This window comes from Desmodus rotundus, chromosome 9, assembly GCF_022682495.2.
Source record: "Desmodus rotundus isolate HL8 chromosome 9, HLdesRot8A.1, whole genome shotgun sequence".
Lineage (NCBI taxonomy): Eukaryota > Metazoa > Chordata > Mammalia > Chiroptera > Phyllostomidae > Desmodus > Desmodus rotundus.
Genome location: NC_071395.1, coordinates 97,122,925 through 97,144,211, shown reverse-complemented (window position 1 = coordinate 97,144,211; position 21,287 = coordinate 97,122,925). Strand labels below are relative to the sequence as shown.

The 21,287-nt window shown below is 40.5% G+C and overlaps 1 protein-coding gene across 1 annotated transcript in view; it reads left to right on the top strand.

The window, feature by feature from the left end:
• Positions 1 to 21,287, top strand: part of ANKFN1 (ankyrin repeat and fibronectin type III domain containing 1) — a 297,585-nt gene that overhangs the window by 215,911 nt on the left and 60,387 nt on the right. The window contains exons 8-10 of the mRNA XM_024573255.3: positions 12,732 to 12,829; positions 15,181 to 15,271; positions 20,545 to 20,652. Coding sequence (XP_024429023.2) covers positions 12,732 to 12,829; positions 15,181 to 15,271; positions 20,545 to 20,652 — 297 coding nt within the window. The remainder of the gene's footprint in view (positions 1 to 12,731; positions 12,830 to 15,180; positions 15,272 to 20,544; positions 20,653 to 21,287) is intronic.

The following is a 21,287-nucleotide window of genomic DNA, read 5'->3' as shown; positions in this document are numbered from 1 at the left end:
TAAGCTATGTAGCCTTGAGCTAGTTATTTAAAAGTTTTGAGCCTCAGTTTCCTCATCTGTTAAATGAGAAAAATATTACCTACCCTACAGGATTGTTATGAGGATATAGTGAAATATTTGGAAGTAAAGCACAGTACCCAGTAAATATAATAGATATTTTCTTAGTGTCCTCCAAAGATCACTAAGTATTAATTTTCTTTAAGCCATTATCTGTTTTTGTTTAATTCAGGGTTTTCTTTTTTATCCTTTTTTGTTGTCACATTTTAAAAGGTAATCTGTAATCTTTTAAAAATAACCAGAGCAATTTTCTTAGGAAAAACTACCAACCCCACCCTTTGCCAATAGTTCTTTCCTATTATCAGAAAACACCTGGCTTAACTCTGCGTGGATTACAAATACTCTTTACCGGGGCACTTGAGGTACCACAGCCACTATTCCCGGCCACTACAGTTTAGTATGTGCTCTTAAACAATGGAGTGTAGATGAGGTGAGAAAACACACTACTGCTTCTTGGGGTCCAGCTGACAGTAAGTATCTCAGGAGGAAGAGGAAGTAACTGGCATTATATTCATTCAACATTTATTTTTGGAACTATTACTCCATGCAAGGCATGATCTTGGCCCACTCACTGTAGGGGATACAAAAATGAGTCAGACACAGTGTCTGCCCTGAAGAACTTACAGGGAAGATAAAATACTCATTTAATACAGATTTCTTTTTTTAATGTCTAACAATGTGCAGATGTTCCTCTAGGCCCTGGGAATTGGGCGGGGGGGGGCCGGGGATAGACAAACTCAAGGAACTTATGTTTTCTTGGATAAACAGGTTAACTAATAAGCAAACAAGGTAGTTTCAGATAATGATAAAAATAAAATAATAGAATAATGTATTAGAGTGAGAAAAAGGATGCATTTGGTACCAGTAACTTGCTACCGAAGAGCCGCAGAAAGTGCAGATCAAGCAAAATGTGTAGAATAGGACAGGAGCTTGCAAAGAGGTAGGCAGGAGCCAGATCGTGACTCCTTATAGACTAGGGGTCTGTAAACTCTTTCCATAAAGGGTCAGATAATAAATAGAGGGTCCAGCACAAATAACGCCTCTTTTTCATTACAAAATCTTTTATTACAAAATCATAAGTATGAAATTCAGTAACATAACAGTATCACACTCAAGCACACCATATGACATTGTAGGTGAAACTTTCAAGTTAAAACTATAAATTATTACACCCATATTATTACCCTTCCAACCACACTCAAGCAAGTGTTACTTCTGCCAGACCCTGTATTTTAGGCTTTCTGGGCCAGATGGTCTCTATTGCAACTATTCTGTTCTGCCATTGAGACAATATGTAAAAGAATAAGTGAGGTTGTATTCCAATAAAATTTATCTAAGGACAATGAAATGTGAATGTCATACAATTTTCATGGTACCAAATAGTTTTTCTTTTTTCAATGTAAAAACCACTCAGCTCACAGGCTGTACAGAAACAGAAGGTAGGCTGGACTTGGGCAACAGGTCTTAGTTTGCCAACCCCTTTTGTGCACTATGGTAAGGAGTTTGGACTTTGAGGAGATCGGTCTAGCTTCAGTGGGTCTGTGAGGGTATGAACAGAGTCAGAGAGAATAGATTAGCTCTGAAACTACTTTGGGAGTACAATGTGTTAACAATGGTACCTTGGACAAGGGTGTTATTAAATGGAGGTGGTTTTTTTTTTTAATTAAAAGGAAACCAATTTGTAATATATTGTGCAGGTAGAGTTGAAAATACACATGATGAATCATTACAATACAAAACAGAGAGTATCAATGCCAGAAAGAATGACAGATAAAATTACTCTGGGAAGTCAGAGAGAATGACCTGGAGTTGAAGGAAGCTGAGCCTTTCACTTGAGTAGGTTTTTGACAAGACAGTTGAGGTTTTCGGTTGGAAAGATGATATATTTTCTAAAAGTTTGCATGATAATGGGGAAAGAACTTTAGTCTGAGATAGACTTGACCTCTCCAAATCTCCTGTCCTCATGTCTCACCTGTAAAATGGACCATAACGTTAATCTGTAAGCTACTTGAGGCCAGGGACCACATCACTTGCTTCTCCACATCCTCAGAGCCTAGCTGATCAGTAATCTAACACCAACTCAACGAGTATGTATTGGCCTACTGTGTGCTATGGCATATGCTGTTGGGAAATCTATATAAGTATTCACTGTCCCTGTAGATCTTACAGGATTAAAGAGATAATTCACTAATAGTGAATTACTGTGCTACAAAGGATCAGTATTTGGTGCTCCGAGAGCTATAACAAGGACTTAGTGTTATTCCGGAATCAGAGAAGGATGATGTACTAAAGTGACATTTACACTGATTGCTGTAGGAAAGAGAAGGGATAATTAATGGAATAAAAGCCAGAAAGAAGGAGAAAGAATATTTCCGGCAAAACAAATATTATGCGTGAGAGAGGAAGGAGTCTGACATGTTCAAGGATCTAAAAATCAGATACAGAAAAAGTGATGCAGTCACCAGCCTGCAGTGTCCACAGCTTTGTGGCTGAGAAGAGACAAATTCACAGGACTACCCAGTCCTGTGGAGGAAAAGGGACTGCACAGCCACTCTCTCAAGGGGAGAGTCCTGACCCTTGCCTTGATGGGCTTTTATTGCTTTTCTGGGCACATTACATTGAGGATGGTCCTCATTTACTATGCACAGGTTCGCTTTAGGTGGTTACCTTTTAGAGAAAACAAAGGAGAGGATGTTGCTAATTACATCAAAAAAAGAAGGATATTTGCAAATGTAAAGTGAAAAGTGGTTGAACTGGTTACACTCATCCTTGGGAGGTTTAGCACAGATTTTAGGAAGCTACTTTAAAGATACTCAGTAAACGTTTGCTACCTCAATTCAGGGTGAGGGAGTTTTAGCAAAAGCAAGTCTCAAAGCAGCCTAGGTACAATGCAGGCCTGATTCTCCACGGGAGAAGCTATCCATGGGTGTGGGTCCTGTGTGCCAGACCTCGCTTTCCTCTGGCCTTTCAGAGTAGCAGCTGGGCCCATGCCACGCTGAATGGTCTCCTATAAAAAAAGAACAAGTGGGAACTATGAACTGAAGCCAGAAGGTAGATAAGGCCCAGATCACCTAGAGCATTGTTGGTCGGGATAATGATGGAGGATTTTTATCTCAAGCTCAAGAAGAAGTTATAGGTGAGTTTTGGGTTCACACAGACCTGGCTTTAATTCCCAGTTCATCAACTTGTTAATTTGGTAGAATTATTGAATGAATGACTTAGCTTATCGTACAGGAATATTGTGAGAAGTAAACAAGGAAGTTATCTGTAAAAGAACCCGGTTGGTTTACATTAAGTGTTAGTTTCCCTTTGGCTAAGCACAGGGTAAATGCAGACAGTCATGGGAAATAACGCTCAGAAACCAGGTTAAAGGCCCAGCTAAGGAATCCTATTTTGTAGATCACAGGGAGCAAAATGGATGAGGATTGTCCCCCGCCTATCAACAGGCACACATAAATCAAACCCACTCAATCTAGCCCCTCCTCCCTACTTCTACAAGAGAGAAAGGGGTCAGTGTCCAAAAGGTCGATATGGCATGGGTCCTGTCCGCAAGGAATTTACTTTGTTAAAATTATAAGGAGGAAAGTGGTATGTTAAAAAATGGGTATAGTAGGAGAATGCCAAAATAGTTAAAGAGTGCCTTTCTCTGAATGAAGGCTTGTCATCTGGCAGCAAAATTGGGATGTTTTTGCTTTTTCCCCTGTGACTGGTTATTTTAATTCCATGAGGGCCCAATAGGATTCAGACAGCTGTGAATTGGCCACATATCTTGGATCTTGTATATATGAATCAGACAGCTGATCCTGGGCTTCCCTGCCTGGTATTCTTTAGAAATATAAGATAGCTCGCTGGAGCTCTTTCCCTGCAGGCAAGAAGGGCACCAGTCTGCTGGAAACAAAACAAAACAAAACAAAACAAAACAAAAATCTCCGCATCCCAGGAAGCTCTGCCAGGAGAGGAGCTCTCATGCCACTGCAGAGGTGTCAGACGCTGCTTATTCTTGGAGGAGTGGTGGGGTGGGAGTCCCAGCCTTCAGATCTTTCTGTCACTTGGTTGGAGCCCGTGCTATTGTTCAGCTTTATCCGCTGCAGCTTTTAAAGAGCTTACACTTCTTTAATGAAAAAAAAATATTATCTGGACAGTTTCTTTTCAAAAGTAGTCTAAAGCAAATGAAAATCTATCTGGATACCTTATAGCCCAAGGATATGGCAGTGTTCCAAGGAAAAGGAAAATTAAGAAGTTTTCTGAATTAACGATTAAAGTCTCTATTTTCAGTCTACAGTGTCCTAAAAGTACCCATTCAGAAAGCCTAGATAATCAAGAAATTAAATGTAATAATAATGTACAATGGAATATAATAGAGAATATGATAATAACAAAGCACAGATAATCTTGTTCAGGTGTGGAGCCCTTTCAGGTCATCTGGGGGAGGGACTGGTATGCTCTGCCATGCACACAGTCAACACTCAGGTTTCTGTTGGTCAGCTTCTGATTCTGTCACCCTTGTTCGCAGTGAAGTGCACAGATTCCCACCCTGCAGGCTGTGTGCTACGCCAGGTTCTGGGCCAGCCCTGACTTAGGCAAAAAACTGACTGATGCAGGGAGCCTGGGCACCTGTACTATCCATGCCTGGGGCATGGCAACTGGGCAGATGGTGAGGACTTGATACTGAACTTCCGCCCCAGATTCCCTCACTGTCCCACTTCTGCCTCCTAAGGGGGTTTACATACCTCATTCTTGTGTCCTGAAAACAGAATGTTGCTTGAACTATGCTGAGAAATCTCCACTCCTCGGACACTATACCCTGTGGTCAGAGTCTACCCTTAGAGTCCATCTGAGTACGTCACCAAGCATTGGTGTGATGGTAACTGCTTAACAGTCGGCTCTCTGGGGGAGAAACGTCTGTGTGTGTGTGTGTGTATACATATGCACACAGTATATATATACATATGCACACAGTATATATATACACACACAAGTTGTTTTATAAATTTTACTGACAGAAAAGATAGGTAGAACACAATATAATAGTAATAAAATATATACTACTCTTTTTTTGTAAATGCCTGTTGATTCTCCCAAAATGATCATTTTTCTCAAACTCTTGAATCTGTAGCCATCCTATAGCTACAAGTAAGAATGAGTGTAGTTCCAATGTAAATGTTGTTTTCTTTTACCTTAAAAAACTAAAACAAAAAGTGAAACAACGAAGACTTCTGTTGGAACTTCACTCGTTTGTCAGTGACATTCTTTGTTGAATCACGTAATAGTTTTCAAGTACTAGAAGAATATTCCTTCAATTTTTTGTGGTACTCATAACGTAACAGTCACAGAAACTTTTAACTTTAATCTTCATTATCAACATTTTCTCCATCACTTTCTTAAGTCTAGACCGGTGGTCAGCAGATTTCTCCTGGAAGGAGCCAGAGAGTAAATACATTAGGCTTTGTGGGCTAGATATAGTCTCTGTCACATAGTTCTCATTGTGTGTGTGCATGTGTGCCTCTTTTTTCCACAACACTTTAAAAATGTGAGACCCCAAGCCAGCCTCAGCTCCTGGGCCACACCAAACCTCAGGCCAGACCTGCCTCGCAGAACTGCAATTTGCTGACACCTGGTCTGGACAGTCAACAAAGTGAAAAATCAAGCCCTGGTTTACAGTCTTTGCTGAGTTCTATGATGCAAATATTCCCACCATGGCTAATTTCAAGCTACAAATGTGACGTCACTAAATAGATTGGGAAGAGAAATGCAGTAGTGAATTATTATATACTTATGCCATACAGATACAATTGGTATCAATAACACCAAGAGCATAATTAGTAATAAAATTCAGTAAAAACAGAGATGAGTTGAGTATTTACTGTCTTTGTCTTCGATGCAATTTCTTTAAGTTTATACAATTTAATTTTTAATGATGGCTGTGTTAACCACCAGCCAGCAGAATTCTGAAACTTTAACATTCAGCCCTTGTGAGCCATATGGGTCAAGTCCAACACCCTGTTGCCTTCATCCCAGCTAAATGGGGGTTGGAGCCACGCTCTGACTTCTCCCTACTTGTGCTGCCTCTAAAAGCCACCCTATCATACCACTTAGTCCCAGATGTGACATAAGAAGTAGATTTTGTACTCTGCTTTGGGATAAATCTGACACCTTCCCAACTCTTAGTTTAATGTGCTAGTAAAAGCAGCAGGTGAATCTTCTAAGGAAAGACATCTTATAAGTGTAAGAAAACAGTTACTTCCATATGACCTGGGGCTTGCAGGTTATTTATGCTTCTAATGACTCCACTGGTGCAGATTACTCACTCTCTCATCCCCAAACTACAGACATTGCCGAAAGAAATCTTGTTTGAAGGCACTCTTAGTGAACTGACCAGATAGCACACGAGAGGTGAGGCTCCATGAACCTCACTGGAGACATTAGGCTGGCAGCAAGTGGGCCTCTGAAGACTGCTATTCATTCATTCAACAAGCATTTTACGCTAGGCATGGCAAGAGAGAAAGTCCTACTACTAGTGGTAAAAATCATGAAAATGATAATACTTTTCATTTAAAAAGCCAACAGAATCAAGAGAAAGAATAATTTTAGGGAAGAGTCATACGATGAACTATTAGGAAGCAAGTAAAGAAGCAAATGGAGCCCTGGCTGGTGTGGCTCAGTGGACTGAGTGCTGACATGCACACCAAAGGGTCACCACTTTGATTCCCAGTCAGGGCACGTGCCTGGGCTGTGGGCCAGGTCCCCAGTAGGGGGTGCTTTAGAGGAAAGCACACACTGATGTTTCTCTCGCTCCTTTCCCCTCTCTCTAAAAATAACTAAATAAAATCTTTTTTAAAAAAAGAAGCAAATGCATCAGACTGCAGAGCTGACTTTTTCTGAGGCTCTGAAATGGGAACATTCCCTCTGCTTGCTGTCTGTATCCGTGCGTCACCCTAGCACGCGGCAGACAGCACTAACCCAGTGCACAATGTGTACAGACAGGCCGCACTGTCCGTGTGGATGGCAGAACCTGGCGACAGATAAATGAATATAGCCTTCCCATGTCCAACTATGCTTTTAATCTTCTAGAAGTCGTGGGTGCGGGAAGGCTTTACTAGTGTCGGGAAAAAAATGGCTTTTCCCTTAATTTAAATCATTGTTTTTCTAGGGAAATTTAATTTGGGGGAAAAAATGTTTTTCTAATTATCTAGAAGACTGTGTGCTATGCAAACAATAAAGATTCTTGTTTGAATGTAATGCATGCCCCTGCTCCTAGGATTTTCATGGGAATTTAAAATAAAAAATGCAAGTGGCTCCGACCTCATATTTCGCTAAACAGAATTCCCAGATCCAGAGTTTTCACGTCAGTTCCCAATTTAAAACCCACAAGTGTTGAGAGGTTCATGCTTCAGCAAGACACATCTTCTCATCTCTAGAAATGACTGCATTTGATCTTTCCCTGGGTTTCTCAGCACATCCCTCTCTCCCTCTTTCTTCCCCTTGTACTATGGTTGGCCCGAAAGGTTAGAAACTGCACAATTAGAAGGATCAGGGGAAGATTTCATAATGCTCTGGTGCTGGGCTAGGCAGTCTAGCCAAATTCCGTTCATTAGCTAAGGCGCCGGGGTGAGTGTGGCCAGTAAGAATGCTGTTTTGGTTCCATAGAAGTGCTGATAGGGAACAGGAAATAAACTTTTATTTTTTTGGTTCCTGAGAGACAGTATGTGCAAGTGAGGAGTCTGGGATGCTGGGAAACTGGAAGCCAGGATAATCTCTACCTCAACCACTTACTGGGCAGCTCAAGCAACTTCTGTTCTCCTTTGACTACATTTTTTCTATTCTGACACTGTTTTCTTATTCTTTATGTATGAGCATCAGATTGTTTTGTCTACCTTAGGCTTTAAACATTTGAAAGTTAAGAATCAACCATTCAATTCGCCCAGCATTTACTGAGCCACATATCCTGGGCTAGGTGCTACGATAGGTGCTTTGGAAACTGCTGTTAATTTGATGTGGTCCTTGTCCTCAAAGCGTTTATAGACTACAGAGGAGACAGATGTCTTAACAAATAAATACAAAATAATAAAGCAAGAGCAATGTAAGACATATTAAAATTGCTGTGGGAAAATTGGCAAAGAGATTCCCTTGGAAACCCAGGAAAAGCTATGGAAAGGAAAGGTCCTTGAATCAGGCCTGTCTGAATGAAGAGGAAGACTTGGGGACAGAGGAAAGTGTACAGAAAGAGAAAACAGCATAAGCAATGGGTCTGAGGTTAAGGGACTGGTGAGGCTAGAGTGGAGGGTGTGGCTGGGTCCTGGGCAAGGGGCAAGAGGGTAACTTTTACAGTACACTTCCTGAAGTGTGAACAGGATAAAACAAATCTGGGCTTTGGGGCAGTAGAGACTTTAGAGAGAACCTGGACGATAACAGGCTTGGGGTCTATTTTTTAATCAGATGAAGTTAACTGGACATTGCTGCAATGTTATTTCTTCATGCCTTTAGTATACATAGCTTTCGCATCTCAGAAAAGCTGGCCTGAAACTTAAAAGCGTTCCTAGCTAAAGCAGGGTGTATTTATCACACAGTCCACAATGTGGGGCTTGCTATTCACCGGTGCTTTAGACTAAGTTCTCAGCTTGTGCATTCTAACACTTCTGGTCATGAATTTTCTGCCTTTCTCACTGATTCTGTGACATTTTCCCTCACATTACAATTTCCGATAGCAAGGCCAGATCTTCAGGAGTTCTTTACCCTCTCATGCTTGTGGCCTTTGCTTTAAATAGTGCCATCAGAAAAATGGTCGCGTTCAGCTAGAACTCTCCTGCCCAAATGATGCTACATTTCTAAAGCTTAGATAAAAATGAAATACTTGCTAAAATAACAAAGTGGCACATTTAAAATATTCATAGTTATTTGATTTAAATATACTGAATCACAGTTTGAGCCAGAGCCAATTTTACGAAATACTGACACCTAGGTTCCGTCTGGTACCTTTCTTGCTAACGTCCAACTGCTAGGAGCCACTGCATGATTACATCCCACTTCTAATTCCCAGTCCTAAGTAGAACCAGTTGCCTGATCTTTATCTTAAAATTATAAGTCTTATATAGTTTTAAACTTCATATACATGGCTCCAGCCCTTCAGGGATTTAGAGCAGACTTACATGTGATTTTCTCACGGCTTTAGTATTAAGTTTTTAAACCACCTACACGTAACTTTCCAGAGAGACCATGCTAACTTGCCTTCTTAGAATTCACAGTTGGCTCTCAAAGTGACTCCTGCTTACTCCATTTTCCTCTCTTGTTCCTTAAATTACCAGAAGCTCCTTTTTACAGGTCAGAAGAGTCCCCCAACCCAGGAAAATACCTCCAGGAAAAAGACTATCAGTTGCCCCAGAATAAGTTGGCCGTTCCAACATGAAGTTTTCTCCTTCCATGTGAACCTTCTCTTCTCCTAGTCCCTTCCTCCTTTGAAACCCACATGTGTTCTAAGATCTAATTAGACTTAAATGCTTAAAACATTCTATCAACTATCAGGGCAGGACTACACCTCCTTACAAACCTGCTTCTATGTTTTTGTTTTGCTTTTCAAGAAGCCGGGCCCTCTTTTCTACCTGAAACATGCTTTGTAAAACATATTTCAACAGAACATGAACAGTTCTTACTCAAAAATAAATTGTATTTAGAACTTCTAAACATTGGATATTGGAGAAACTTTTAATTAATCACTTGCCAAATAATCTAGTATTGTTCCTCCCTAATCCCTAACTCTTCTTTTGGGATGTTACCCTGAATTCTTAGCCTGGACTTAGAAGCTCTTCATGCTCAGCCTTCAACTTGGAACTCCACCACATCAATCAGTCATGCATGTCTCAGTGGCAATCGGGGATACTTTTGTTTCCAAAATTTTCTTTGTTCTTTTTAGATGTCTTCACACATTTGCTACTGATTTTCATTTTGTTTTGTTTGTGATAACTCCTTCGATGATTCCTTTTATTCTTTAATTAAAATTATGTGCAAGATTACTCTCTGATTACAAACCTTCTTCAGTTTGACTTTCAGAGACAACTTCTTCAAGAGCTAGTAGCTCATAATAAGCAGAATAAAACATTTGAAAAGAATTATACACGCATACATATATGATATGAATTAAAATACATGTGTGTATATGTTTTAGAATACCTATTTATAAGAAGGTAGAGTCTCAATTTGAGAGCTAACCTGTAACCATAATCATTTGATTTTAATTACAATATGTCTGAGAGCTTCAAAGGGCAAGAGACTGGAGAAGAAAATGCACACGGAAGAAAATATCTCCACGTTGGAAAAAATATCTCCATGTAGGCATGTATGTGTGTGTGTATTTGTAAAATATTTAGTAAATAGCTTCTGTGCACCACACACACAGATCCACATACTACAGAGAAGAAAATAACACCTTTCCTATTCTCAACTTTCTCACAATCTACTAAGACCAAGAGACACATACGATGAAGCATAACATGTGTTTAATAAACCTTGTTTTTATATGAATAAAGAGCTTTGGGAGCACAGAAACCGTGTGTTTACTTAATTATTCCTGAGGAATTAAAAGTTGGCTTTGCCAAGCCTTAAAGGATTAGCAGGGTTTTTACCAAGCAAAAGTTGCAAGATGAGCGTAAGACACAGGGGCATAAAAGCACACACAATAATCAGGTAATGGGACTTACATAACAAGGACTGTGCTTTGGGAAATGGAAGGTGAAGACAACAGAATAAGGATGGCACCAGATTATGAAGGTCCTTAAAAGCCTTGGTAAAAATTCACTTTATTCTGAAAGTACTATAGAAGATTTTAAGTGGAGGAATGAAGTAAATAGATATGCATTTTTAAACTCTAATTCGGGCTATAGTGCGAGGATTATATATGAGGATAGGCAGATGCACAGAAGAATAAAGGAGGAGAGCTGACCAATTGATCTACCATACCTATAAAAATCTATTGCAGTATTGATACTCACGATTATAAAGGCCTGTTCAAGAGTAATTTCAGTGTGAGTGGGACAGGAAAACTTGTGAGAGACATTTAAAAACTAGAACCTACTGGGCTTAGTAATTGACTCATTGTAAGAAATCGGGGGAAAAGAGGAGGCAAGGCTGCTCAGAGATTTGGGGTTGGGTGACTGACTATGTGTCAATACCATGAGCTAAAATTGAGAAAACAAGAGGAGAAGCATATTTTGGCAAGGACAAGTACTTAGAGGATACTCAGGAGAAGATTTACCGGGGGGGGGGGGGGGGGGGGGGTGGAGTTAAAGCTCCAGAAAAAGGCTGTAACTAGAATTACAGTTTCAAGAGTCATAGTTGGAGCCATAAAAGTGGTTTAAAGTCACTACATGTGGCAAGCATGAGGAGTAAAAAAGAAGAGCCAAATATATCAAGGAAGAAGAAAAGGAGGAACCAGCAAGAGCCTGGAAAGGGGGCCAGAAGGTAGGAGAAGAAGAGAGGGTATAACTAAAACCAATGGGAAAAAAAGTTTGCAAAAAATAAGGGAGGCCAATGTGGCAGGATTTCCTGAGAAGAGGTTTTGCGGATGATCAGAACGTTAAGAATTTTAGGACAGCAATTTTGAGAGAGTGGAGAGAGCAAGCCAGATTCCCAGGAGAACAATGAAAAGAACCAGAGGATGCAAGGGCTGCAACTCTAAAGCAGAAGGATTCTGTGACTCCAGGGGAGCAGCAGAATTTAGGGATGGCTTGGCTTAATTTTAAAGTATTTAAGTGTCACAGAGAATAAAATTTAAATCTTAAGGTCTATAGCTTGTCATCATGAGGGTTAGAAACATGCAGACCTTGTCTTCCATATGACTTAAGCTCCTGCTTCATTGAGAATTGCCTTAAATCCTGCCATATGTAAACTGCCACTTAAGACACTTTTCACCGATGATGTAAAATTTATCTTTCCTGATCATGGGTTTTTCAACCAATGGAAAATGTTACATGGTTTCACAGTAAAATGGGGTGTTAGAATTTGGGTGTTAGGTTTAACTTTGAATGAACACCCACTTGGGGCATGTCAGGTGTGGAGGGAGCATTGAAGAGGTCAGCCACAAATTCCAAATCCTTGGGCTGAAGAGAAGCCAACATAAAAAGCCTGGGAGATAACAGGAAGTAGAAGGAGAGCCAGGGAGTGGCAAATGAGACACTGAAGGAAGAGAATAATTCCAGAAGAAGAAGGTGCCAAATTTTGTGGAAGGAAATGAAAGGAGGCTTCTTTATTTTGAATGAGAATGTCACTGGGACCTTGAAATAGCATTTTCAGTAGAACAGTGAAGCAGAAAGCAGACTTAGGGAATAAATAGAATGTAATGTCCTAATGAACCTTTCACTTCTATGTGTAATACATACTTTATCTTCTATATACAATGATCTTTTGTATGTAATGTGCCTGAGCATGCGTATTTTCTACATACTCACAAATATTTAAGGCATATTAATCACTGCTGAATAATTACTTCTTTGCTCTTGTTTTAAAAAATAATTGTGAACTGGGAACTGACATGTTGAGAAGAATGTTAGATGTGTCGATATAGGAAAAAAAGGGTAAACTTACTATTTTTGAGAGAGATTATGTGCTAGAGTGTTTATGATGCTTCTTGGTGACAATTTCATTCATTCTCTCCCTCTCCTTCTCTCTCCCCCTCCCCCTCCCAGTGGAGTGGAGCATATCTAAAGACTTTTGTCCTTTGGCTGGAGAAATCATCATGGAAAATCTGCAGACCCTGAGATGCACAATTACAGGGCTTACAACGGTAAATGCCAAGTCCTCCGCTTAGACTTCCCATTCCCCTGCCCCTGATGTTTGTGCTGGGATTTTGGTAGCAAATGCCTACTCTGGAAGCAACAGCCAACACCCAGTCCTCTGGCAACAACTGCCACTCGTTAAGCGTGATATGTCTGGTATCCATAATCCGAACCCCACAAAGGAGTGAGCAGACAGCATGAAGCACTTTGTAAGCTGCCATGTTCTACGGAGATCAGAAAAAGACTGGCCTCATGCAAGCCTTGAAAGCTGCTGCTTTCTGGATCACAGTCTAATCTTCGGGGGGATCAAAGGCTCTGAGAGATCCAATTTTGACTCCCTGTCTGATGGTAAAAATAACAGCCTCATCTAACCCTCACCCCCACAGCCTGGTTGAGATCAGTCATCAATTGGAGTCACACAATTTCCTGAGAGAAATCCTTTTCCCTTGATTAAAAAAAAAAAATCTGTCTAAATCTGCCTTCACGAAGAAGAAACTATATATAGTGGCGCTACATTTCTCAGTAACCTGAACCAATTTAAACTGTGAATGAAAAACTGGGACAAACTATGCTTATTTGTCTAACCAATCTAAACTTAAATGTTAATTACTTCTAGAACTACAAACCATATAAGCATACAACATGCAAAATATAAAAATACCCAGCAAATCAGTTCAGACTGAAACAAACCCTATGTATATTTGCTCAAACAGTTAAAATGCAACAAAACTGGACCATCAAAATCTTTTTTTATGAAAAAAAAAACATTTTTAAGTAAACTTCAATCAACCTGTATATTTTGGGGTCCAATTCAAATAATATCTTAGGACCTTCGCATGTGAGAGGTAGAGGGAGAATTTTGATGTCATTATTGTTTTTCTAAAAGGTTAGTCAATTAAAACCGTTATATGTAAAGTATAACCCTGAAACCCAGCATTAAAAAGCCGCACTAGGCCGCAGCCCTTCAAGTTTGAACCAGTTTATTCTAATAGAATTCTTGGTGGTTGGGTCACCACCACAGAATCTTGACTTTTAGTTCTAATCACCCATCTACACCAGAGACCAAAACTGGGGATTACCAGAACAAACAAACCCCTGAGTGGGTGGCCCCCAGAGATGCTATCGGTAGAAGACTGATCCCCAACCCTATAAGCTCACATGATGGAAGAGGGCCATAAGAGAGCCCCCGGGAATTTCCATTGCTTGAAAAGAAACAGTGATATGGTGATAAAAATGGAAAACTCTCCGTAGAGAGTTTCTCTAATATTTGAACTAATTTTTATAGGAATTAAGTTTTTCCACTTGGTCGTCGAATAAGAACAACGCAGACAGTATCTTAATCACATAAAAGCCTAGAAGTAGATTTACACTTCTATAGAATCTCCATAACCTCGAGGTACAGGGAAACCCATTTTCTTATAGAAACCCGTTTTTAATGTTAACAAAATTTTAACTTTGTAATATGGTAAGGCCAGTATTATTAAACCTCTAGGAAAAGCTCTACAAAGATTGCTATTTTTTTAGCGTGAAACACCATTTTATAGCTCTTGCAAGCAATGTTTTATCAAATGTTGGCTTCTAAAATAGCCCTTTAGGTTCACCGGGGAGGATAAAATGTACAAAACATTTTAAAAGATTATAAGCAAACAAAAATAACTCCTTGATTCATAGTGCCATCAGACGGTACAGACTATAAGCCATTGTTTTAGTAACAGTTTTAAAATGAAAGTAACATTAAAGAACTAATTTTTGTAAGGTTCAACAGCTGAGTAGAGAATGTTTCTGCAGTGGTATGTACTGTGGCCTACAGTGTGGGGGCATCTACATGTGTGCCCGTGAGGGCGGGTTAAATACCTGACTGTACTTGCCCCACAGTGAGGTACTATGCAGCCACTAAAAGAATGAAGTAGGCCTTTAATTACTAACCTGAAAAGATGTTCATTATAACTCGTTAATTTCATAAAGCTGATCAGCTAAAACGGTGATGGTGGGTGTCTCTGGAGAGGGACAGATAAGAAGAGATGAGGGTGAGAAACTGCTCTTCTTGGCAAACCTTATAGAACTATGACTTTAAAAAATTGGTGTATATGTGTTTGGGAGGGGCCAGAAAAAGAAATTATAATATTCTATTTTTTGGAAAATAAGAAAGCACAAAGAAACCAAAATGGGCATCCCAAAACTATGTATTATCATAGATAAACATAATAGTCAAGAAAAGCTAGAAAGCTACAGTACGGGTGGTGGGGTAGTTGGTTCCCAAGGGATGAATGAGTTCATCAGACACGGGAACCTACTTCAAGGGTAAAACTGACTGAATAAATTCCCAATGCATTCTTCTCTCTATTTCAATACTTTGCAGGGCCAACAGTATTTTGTTCAAGTCTCGGCTTATAACATGAAAGGATGGGGACCTGCTCAGACCACGACACCAGCATGTGCCTCTCCTTCTAGTAGGTGGTGGCTGTGAACTTCCTCAAGCCTGGCAATGGGCTCCAACTCCAACTCCATCCTCGGGAAGCCAATGCCATTCATTCCCTCTCCCTACTGTTCGGGACTAATGCCGGGTAGCATCTGGGCCACAGAATGAATGATTCCTCTGCAGAAATATTCCCCTGGGAGGCAACTCGGTGGAATGAAAGGAGAGAGAATTTGTAACCAGCAAGATCCAATTTGATACCCATTATACCTTTTATTAGTTGTATGGTCTTCAAAAGTTACTTAAACTCTCTGAGTCTCAACTCAACATCTGTAGAATAGGTCTGATCTTACCCTTCCGCAGGGCTTTCATGGGGATGTAGTCACATGACACAGCGCGACTGGCTGGCCCAGAGGACATACAGTGCACTTTAGTTCTTATCACCCATTCCTCAATGGGAACCTAGCAAATCTTCCATTCTGTCAGAAGAAAAGCTGTCTTACTAACAGGCACTCTGCCACAAATATAGCCTATAATATCTGCAGTGGTAGCTGAAAAACCCAGCAAAAGCCTCTTCTAATTATTTGAAGATTAATAATTTATGCCCCGGTATATTTGTAACTCTCTATTAACCAGAAAAATTTAATTGACCAGAAAAAAAATTTCCAAACACATCATGATAGGCCTTTTTCCTGCATAGTAAGCCTATTGCTCTCAGTTGTATTGTAGTTATTTTTAGATCTTCACTAATGTGATGGTTAAAAATGGCATAATATGCTTCTTGTGAGTGCGAACTGCTACATCCTTTTTGGAACACAACTTGCCATCTATGTCAACTACCATAAGAACATGCATTTCTTTCTATCCCATAATTACACATCTAGGAATCTAACCTAAGAAAACAGATGCAGACAAACAAGTATGGACAAAGAAATGCAGTGCAGCGATATAATGAAATATCACATGTGGTAAGGAGAACAAATATGGGATACCAACTTAATGGTTAAATAAGGCATGATATAGTACCTGTACTATAGAACAAACTGTAACCACTAAAAATGGTGTTTTAAAAAACCATTCATTGTGTAGAAGAAATTCATACAGTATAAACTTTATGTAAAAAACACAAACTTTTTATAGAACATTTAAACTGTGAATTTGACTATAATTAGATAAACATATCTGCACATAACTATCCAAACTTAATAGGAGATACTGGGTTCTGTGTTCCCTTTTTAATATTTATGTATTTTTCAAGTATTGTAACCACCCTTTCCCCAGGATCAATCACAAATCGGGGGTGCACTGTGGGCTTTCGTGTTCAGCCTCTCACTGAACCCTCACAACAGTCAGCCACCACTGCTCCCACCTTGTGGATAAGCATCACCATCAACCTCACTATCAACATCAGAGCTAACATTTGTAAGACTCATTAAATGCTGCACGTCAATCTAAGAACTTTTCATGGATTGACTCATTTAATCTTCATAACGAACCTATTGAGGTGAATTTTATTCTTAGACCCATTTTACTGATGAGAGAACTATTAACATGGAGGCACATACATACACAGAGGCCATCACCAGGCTAGTAAACCCTCTTCCTCCTCTAATAATAAGGAAATTGGGACTCAGAGAGGATGTTGCCTTGCCAAGGTTACAATTCTGGTATGTGGCTAAGCCAGGATTCAAGGCCAAACTGCTCAAGACCCACTATCTAGACCTGGGGTAACCAGTGCCCCACTATCAGGCACAAAAGCAGACAAAGAGCCGGCTAATCATTACTCACCCTTACCTGTGGCGCTAAACCAGGTCATGCAGAGCCTTAGGCCACTGATACCAGAGATCTCTGGGGCTCCTGAATACCCTAGCATTTAATGATTTAATTATTCCAGTCTTATTTGGACATCTTTCTTATTGAAGACTTGGCAGAAGCACAAACTGGGAATATTACAATATAAAGATACTAAGGGAACAAATCTCTTTCCAGGAAGAAAAGAAAAAGGGCATGTATTACTGGAGATTGAGGGATAGGAGAGACAGAAAAGGAAAAAAAAAAAAAAAGGCTAACCTCAGCTCCCCCAAAGGTAGGGCAGTGGGAAATCCACTCCAAAGGCACACCCATGCAAAGTCTGATCTGCATATGGATGCATTTACTTATAAACATCAGATGTTCTGGTTCAAAAAACAACTCCTATTCAGACAGTCTCCCTCACAGCCCATTTGAAGAGCTCTCTCCAAAATGACAAGAACCGTTGTGCAAGACTGGCAAGAGCCACTTATTAGTCGATAATTAACATAGCAAAATGACGCTTTCTGTAACAGCACAATGGATTAGTAGGGGTATCTGGCAAAGGACTGAAATGCAAACATGTTGTTATAGTTGCTGCAGACATGCCGTATCACTTGGAAAGAACAATATAAAAACACTCTGGTTCCATTTATAAACAGAGTATGACATTGTGATATAACATATATCAGTATTCAAATATTTACTAGAAGACAATGTATTCTAACATGACAGAGTAATTGGAAATTGGGTAATATGTTCCAGTAAGCTATAAAACTTTTTTTTACATTTTTACAAAAGGCCTTAATGTGTTTTTATAGACTTATGTTATATGGTATGGTACATAATAAGAGAAAAGGACCCAGACAGGCTTGTCTGAGTTACGATCAGGAAAGCCCTGATATCGCCAGCGAATGTAAGCTCTGCATTGTGTTGCAACCAAAGTGTCTCATTACCAGAACGGTGAACTGTGTTACGTGGCACAGTCTGCTCTTTTCCTACCACACTAAGTTTATTCCTGTCAGGTTCCTGATTTCTTAATATATTTTCAATTTTCTCCCTCATCCCTAAAGTCTCCTATTTTATGTAGTCGTCAGAACCTTCCAAACATCTATGAGAAAAACTCATTCTTTCCAAAAACCTTGGCATCATGTCCAGCATTCACTCAGGCTGCAATTTAGCATTAGCAATTTTCTAATGTATCATAAAGTCATCAGCTTGAGCTCGCCTCTGATGTAATAGGGCTCAGCTGAAAGAGCCAGGTCCACTTCATCTCCCCTTGCACCGACGGCAGTATTAACACTCATTAGAATGTATTAGCATGTTCAGGGCCAGGTAGTAATTCAGCCACCCAGGAATCGTACTCAAGCAATGTTGCTCATCTTACCACGAATACCTCAGATATAGGTATCCAACTAGGGCCTTTGGGAATCCATGAGAACAATGTTCATACTCACTGTGCCCAGACACCAGCTATACTACAGATGGTCCACTTGGAGTTCATTTCCTCTAACATTTCTGAATTTCCCAATAGAAGCCCTTTCCTAGTCCGCCCTCCCTGAACACCATCATACTGCAGTCACAGTGCCCCACCAGCACAGTGAGTGTCTCCTAGGTACCCAGAATGGTGCTTTACTTACATTATTTCTTTGGAACCTCAGATAACCTAGAAAGAGATTCAAAAACTCACTTTAGAGTGAACAAACCTGAGGCAAAGAGAAATTAAGTCACCATTCCTGCCTGCAAAAATCAGAGTCTACAGAAGGCACTTATGCCAATTCCCTGTCTCCAGAGTTGACCACAACTAACCCACACCACACAGACGCCAACTAAGCTCTGACCCTCCTTCCCGAAAGAAAAAACAAACACGTCCGCGGTATAAGGAAACGAGCATGATATGGAAGGTCGTTAGACTATGTGAGAGTCCTGGCCATGCCACTAACAAGCTGAGCAACAGAGAACAGGAATGGGTGTCTCGGGGTCTCAGCCTCCTGAGAGGTGAAATGAAGAAGGGTGCATGGGGAGGGATTGAAGGAGGATGAATTAGAAAATCTCTGAGGCCTCCTTCTTCATGGGGAGTCATTGATATGGATAAGGAATGACATTTCCATACTCGCTACTCAGGCAGTTAACTTCGCAACAATGAGCACCCTTCTTTTTAGGTTATTACTTACACAATGCCTTCCATGTAACATTGTGTTGGATACCTAATAGTCCTCTCATTTAATCCTCACAAAAATACTGCAAGGTAGACACTGTTCCTTTCTCATATTACAGGGTAGAGACCCTGTCGTGTAACTTGCTTTACTTACAGTCACTAAGCGAGGTATGGGAAAAGCGAGGATTCACACCCAGGTTTATCTGCCTCCCTCCGGGACCTGGGTGTGCTCTTTCTAACTGTGTTGTACTCCTTGGCCTTGGATGGGCGGGTGTAGGAGACTTTTACCTAACTTTAACAGTCATGCCATCTAAATAAGGAAGATTCCACATTTTAAAATAAATCTGGGAGGCAGGAATTTGAGAATCACTCAACTAGAATTTAAGCCTCTGATACACTCATGAACGAATGGACTTTTGTAGGAAAAAAATGTCTAGCATTTTTAGAAAAAGCATTTTAACCAAGAAGTGCCTTCAGTTGTTGCTTTTGAAAGGTTCAGAATGTAAAACTGGGGAAAATAAAATAGAGGGAAGAAAGGATGGACTCTGAAATGACTGACTGACCTGCTTAAAAAAAAAAAAATCCAGAGTTGGAGACAGCACAATTACAGTCTTGACATTAGTCCCATACGGGTTATTACTCTTGATATCATTATTGCCAAGTGGAATGAAAATAGAAGGGGAGAAAAATCTCAGTGGGTATTGCAATTTAAATTTGCCATGTAAGCTAATACTGTATATTTAGAGACTGAGCAGACAGGGTGGTTGGTGGCTCGGAGCGTGTGCAGGAGCTGCCGTGCCAGCTAACCAAGCAGACATTCATTAGAGCAGAATGTAGATTTCCATTTCTTGGCATCTGACATGGGCTCTTTCCTTGGAAAGAAATGTCAATTTGGCCAAAAGTGTGAAACCTACAATAAAAGCATTGGGACTGTGGATTTCATCTAGTCTGCACATTCCCACCCCCTTCTTTCCTACTGTGGAAATCCAGCTGAGACTTGGGGTGCTGAGTGGAGAGGTGGCAGGGGACTGATTAGGACACTGGGTGCCGACAAGAATGAAGAGCTGGGGGAGGGGAAGTTGGACTCCCAAATTCCGCATTTTCTTTTGGCTTTCCATTACCATTTTCTCTTGCCCTGAAACTGCCCAAGACAAGAAACCAACCACAATTACTGTTTTGCACAGGGCCCTGAACAATGGCAGCTTCCAAACCCTTGGCACTGCTTGCTAGCTGCGTGAGTGCTGGGTGCTTATCCACAGAGTCTGTGGGTAGCAAGGGCAAAACTCGGCTCCTGAGGCAGGGCAGGGGAGAGGCCTCCCCTGCTTTAAAATTTCACTCTGTTTGTTTCTTTTGTTCAATAGACTGGAAAGACTATGACGACAGAGAGCCCAGACACAAGGGACAGAGTGAAGTTTTGGAAGGTCTGCTGCAGCAGGTCCGAGCCCTTCATCAGCATTATAGTTGCCGGGGTAAGGATAAAAATCTGCACTGGGCCATGGACTGAGGTCTCGGTGGCGCCGGTAATTTTAGCAGTTTCCTAACTGGGTCATACCTTCTCATTCATCAGGCAGAGAGAGATATTAATATTTGTACATCTGGAATCACTTTACAGCACTATCTTGCTTTAACCCTTCAGAAGAGACTTCCTCTCCTTTCTGCCTTTCTCTCTCACTCTCTCTTTATAGGAACAGTTTGAAAAGAAGCACAAAAGAAACAGCAGCTGCTATTAGTCCCTTTCCCTTTGAAATGTCCCTTCACAAAACTCCTCAGTGTTCTGGGTCTTTGGGATATTCACCCTAAAAAGTTCCACCTCCAAGGAAAATTTTGTGGGCATCCCTGGGGAAGCTCAACCACTGCGATAGCGACAATAATAGTAAACCTTTGTGTATACTTACAGTAAAGTTTATGTGCAACTTCACATCCACTACCCCTTTCCCTCCACACTTGGGCAGTTATCATTGAGGCTGAGTGGCCTGACCAAGGTCGCAATGCTAGGAAGAAACAGAGTTAAGATACCAACCTTGCTTTTCTGTCTCCAAGTCCAGTCTTCTTGCCATAACTCATTTTTATCTCCCATCCTTACATCAGGACTAGGCCCTGGACT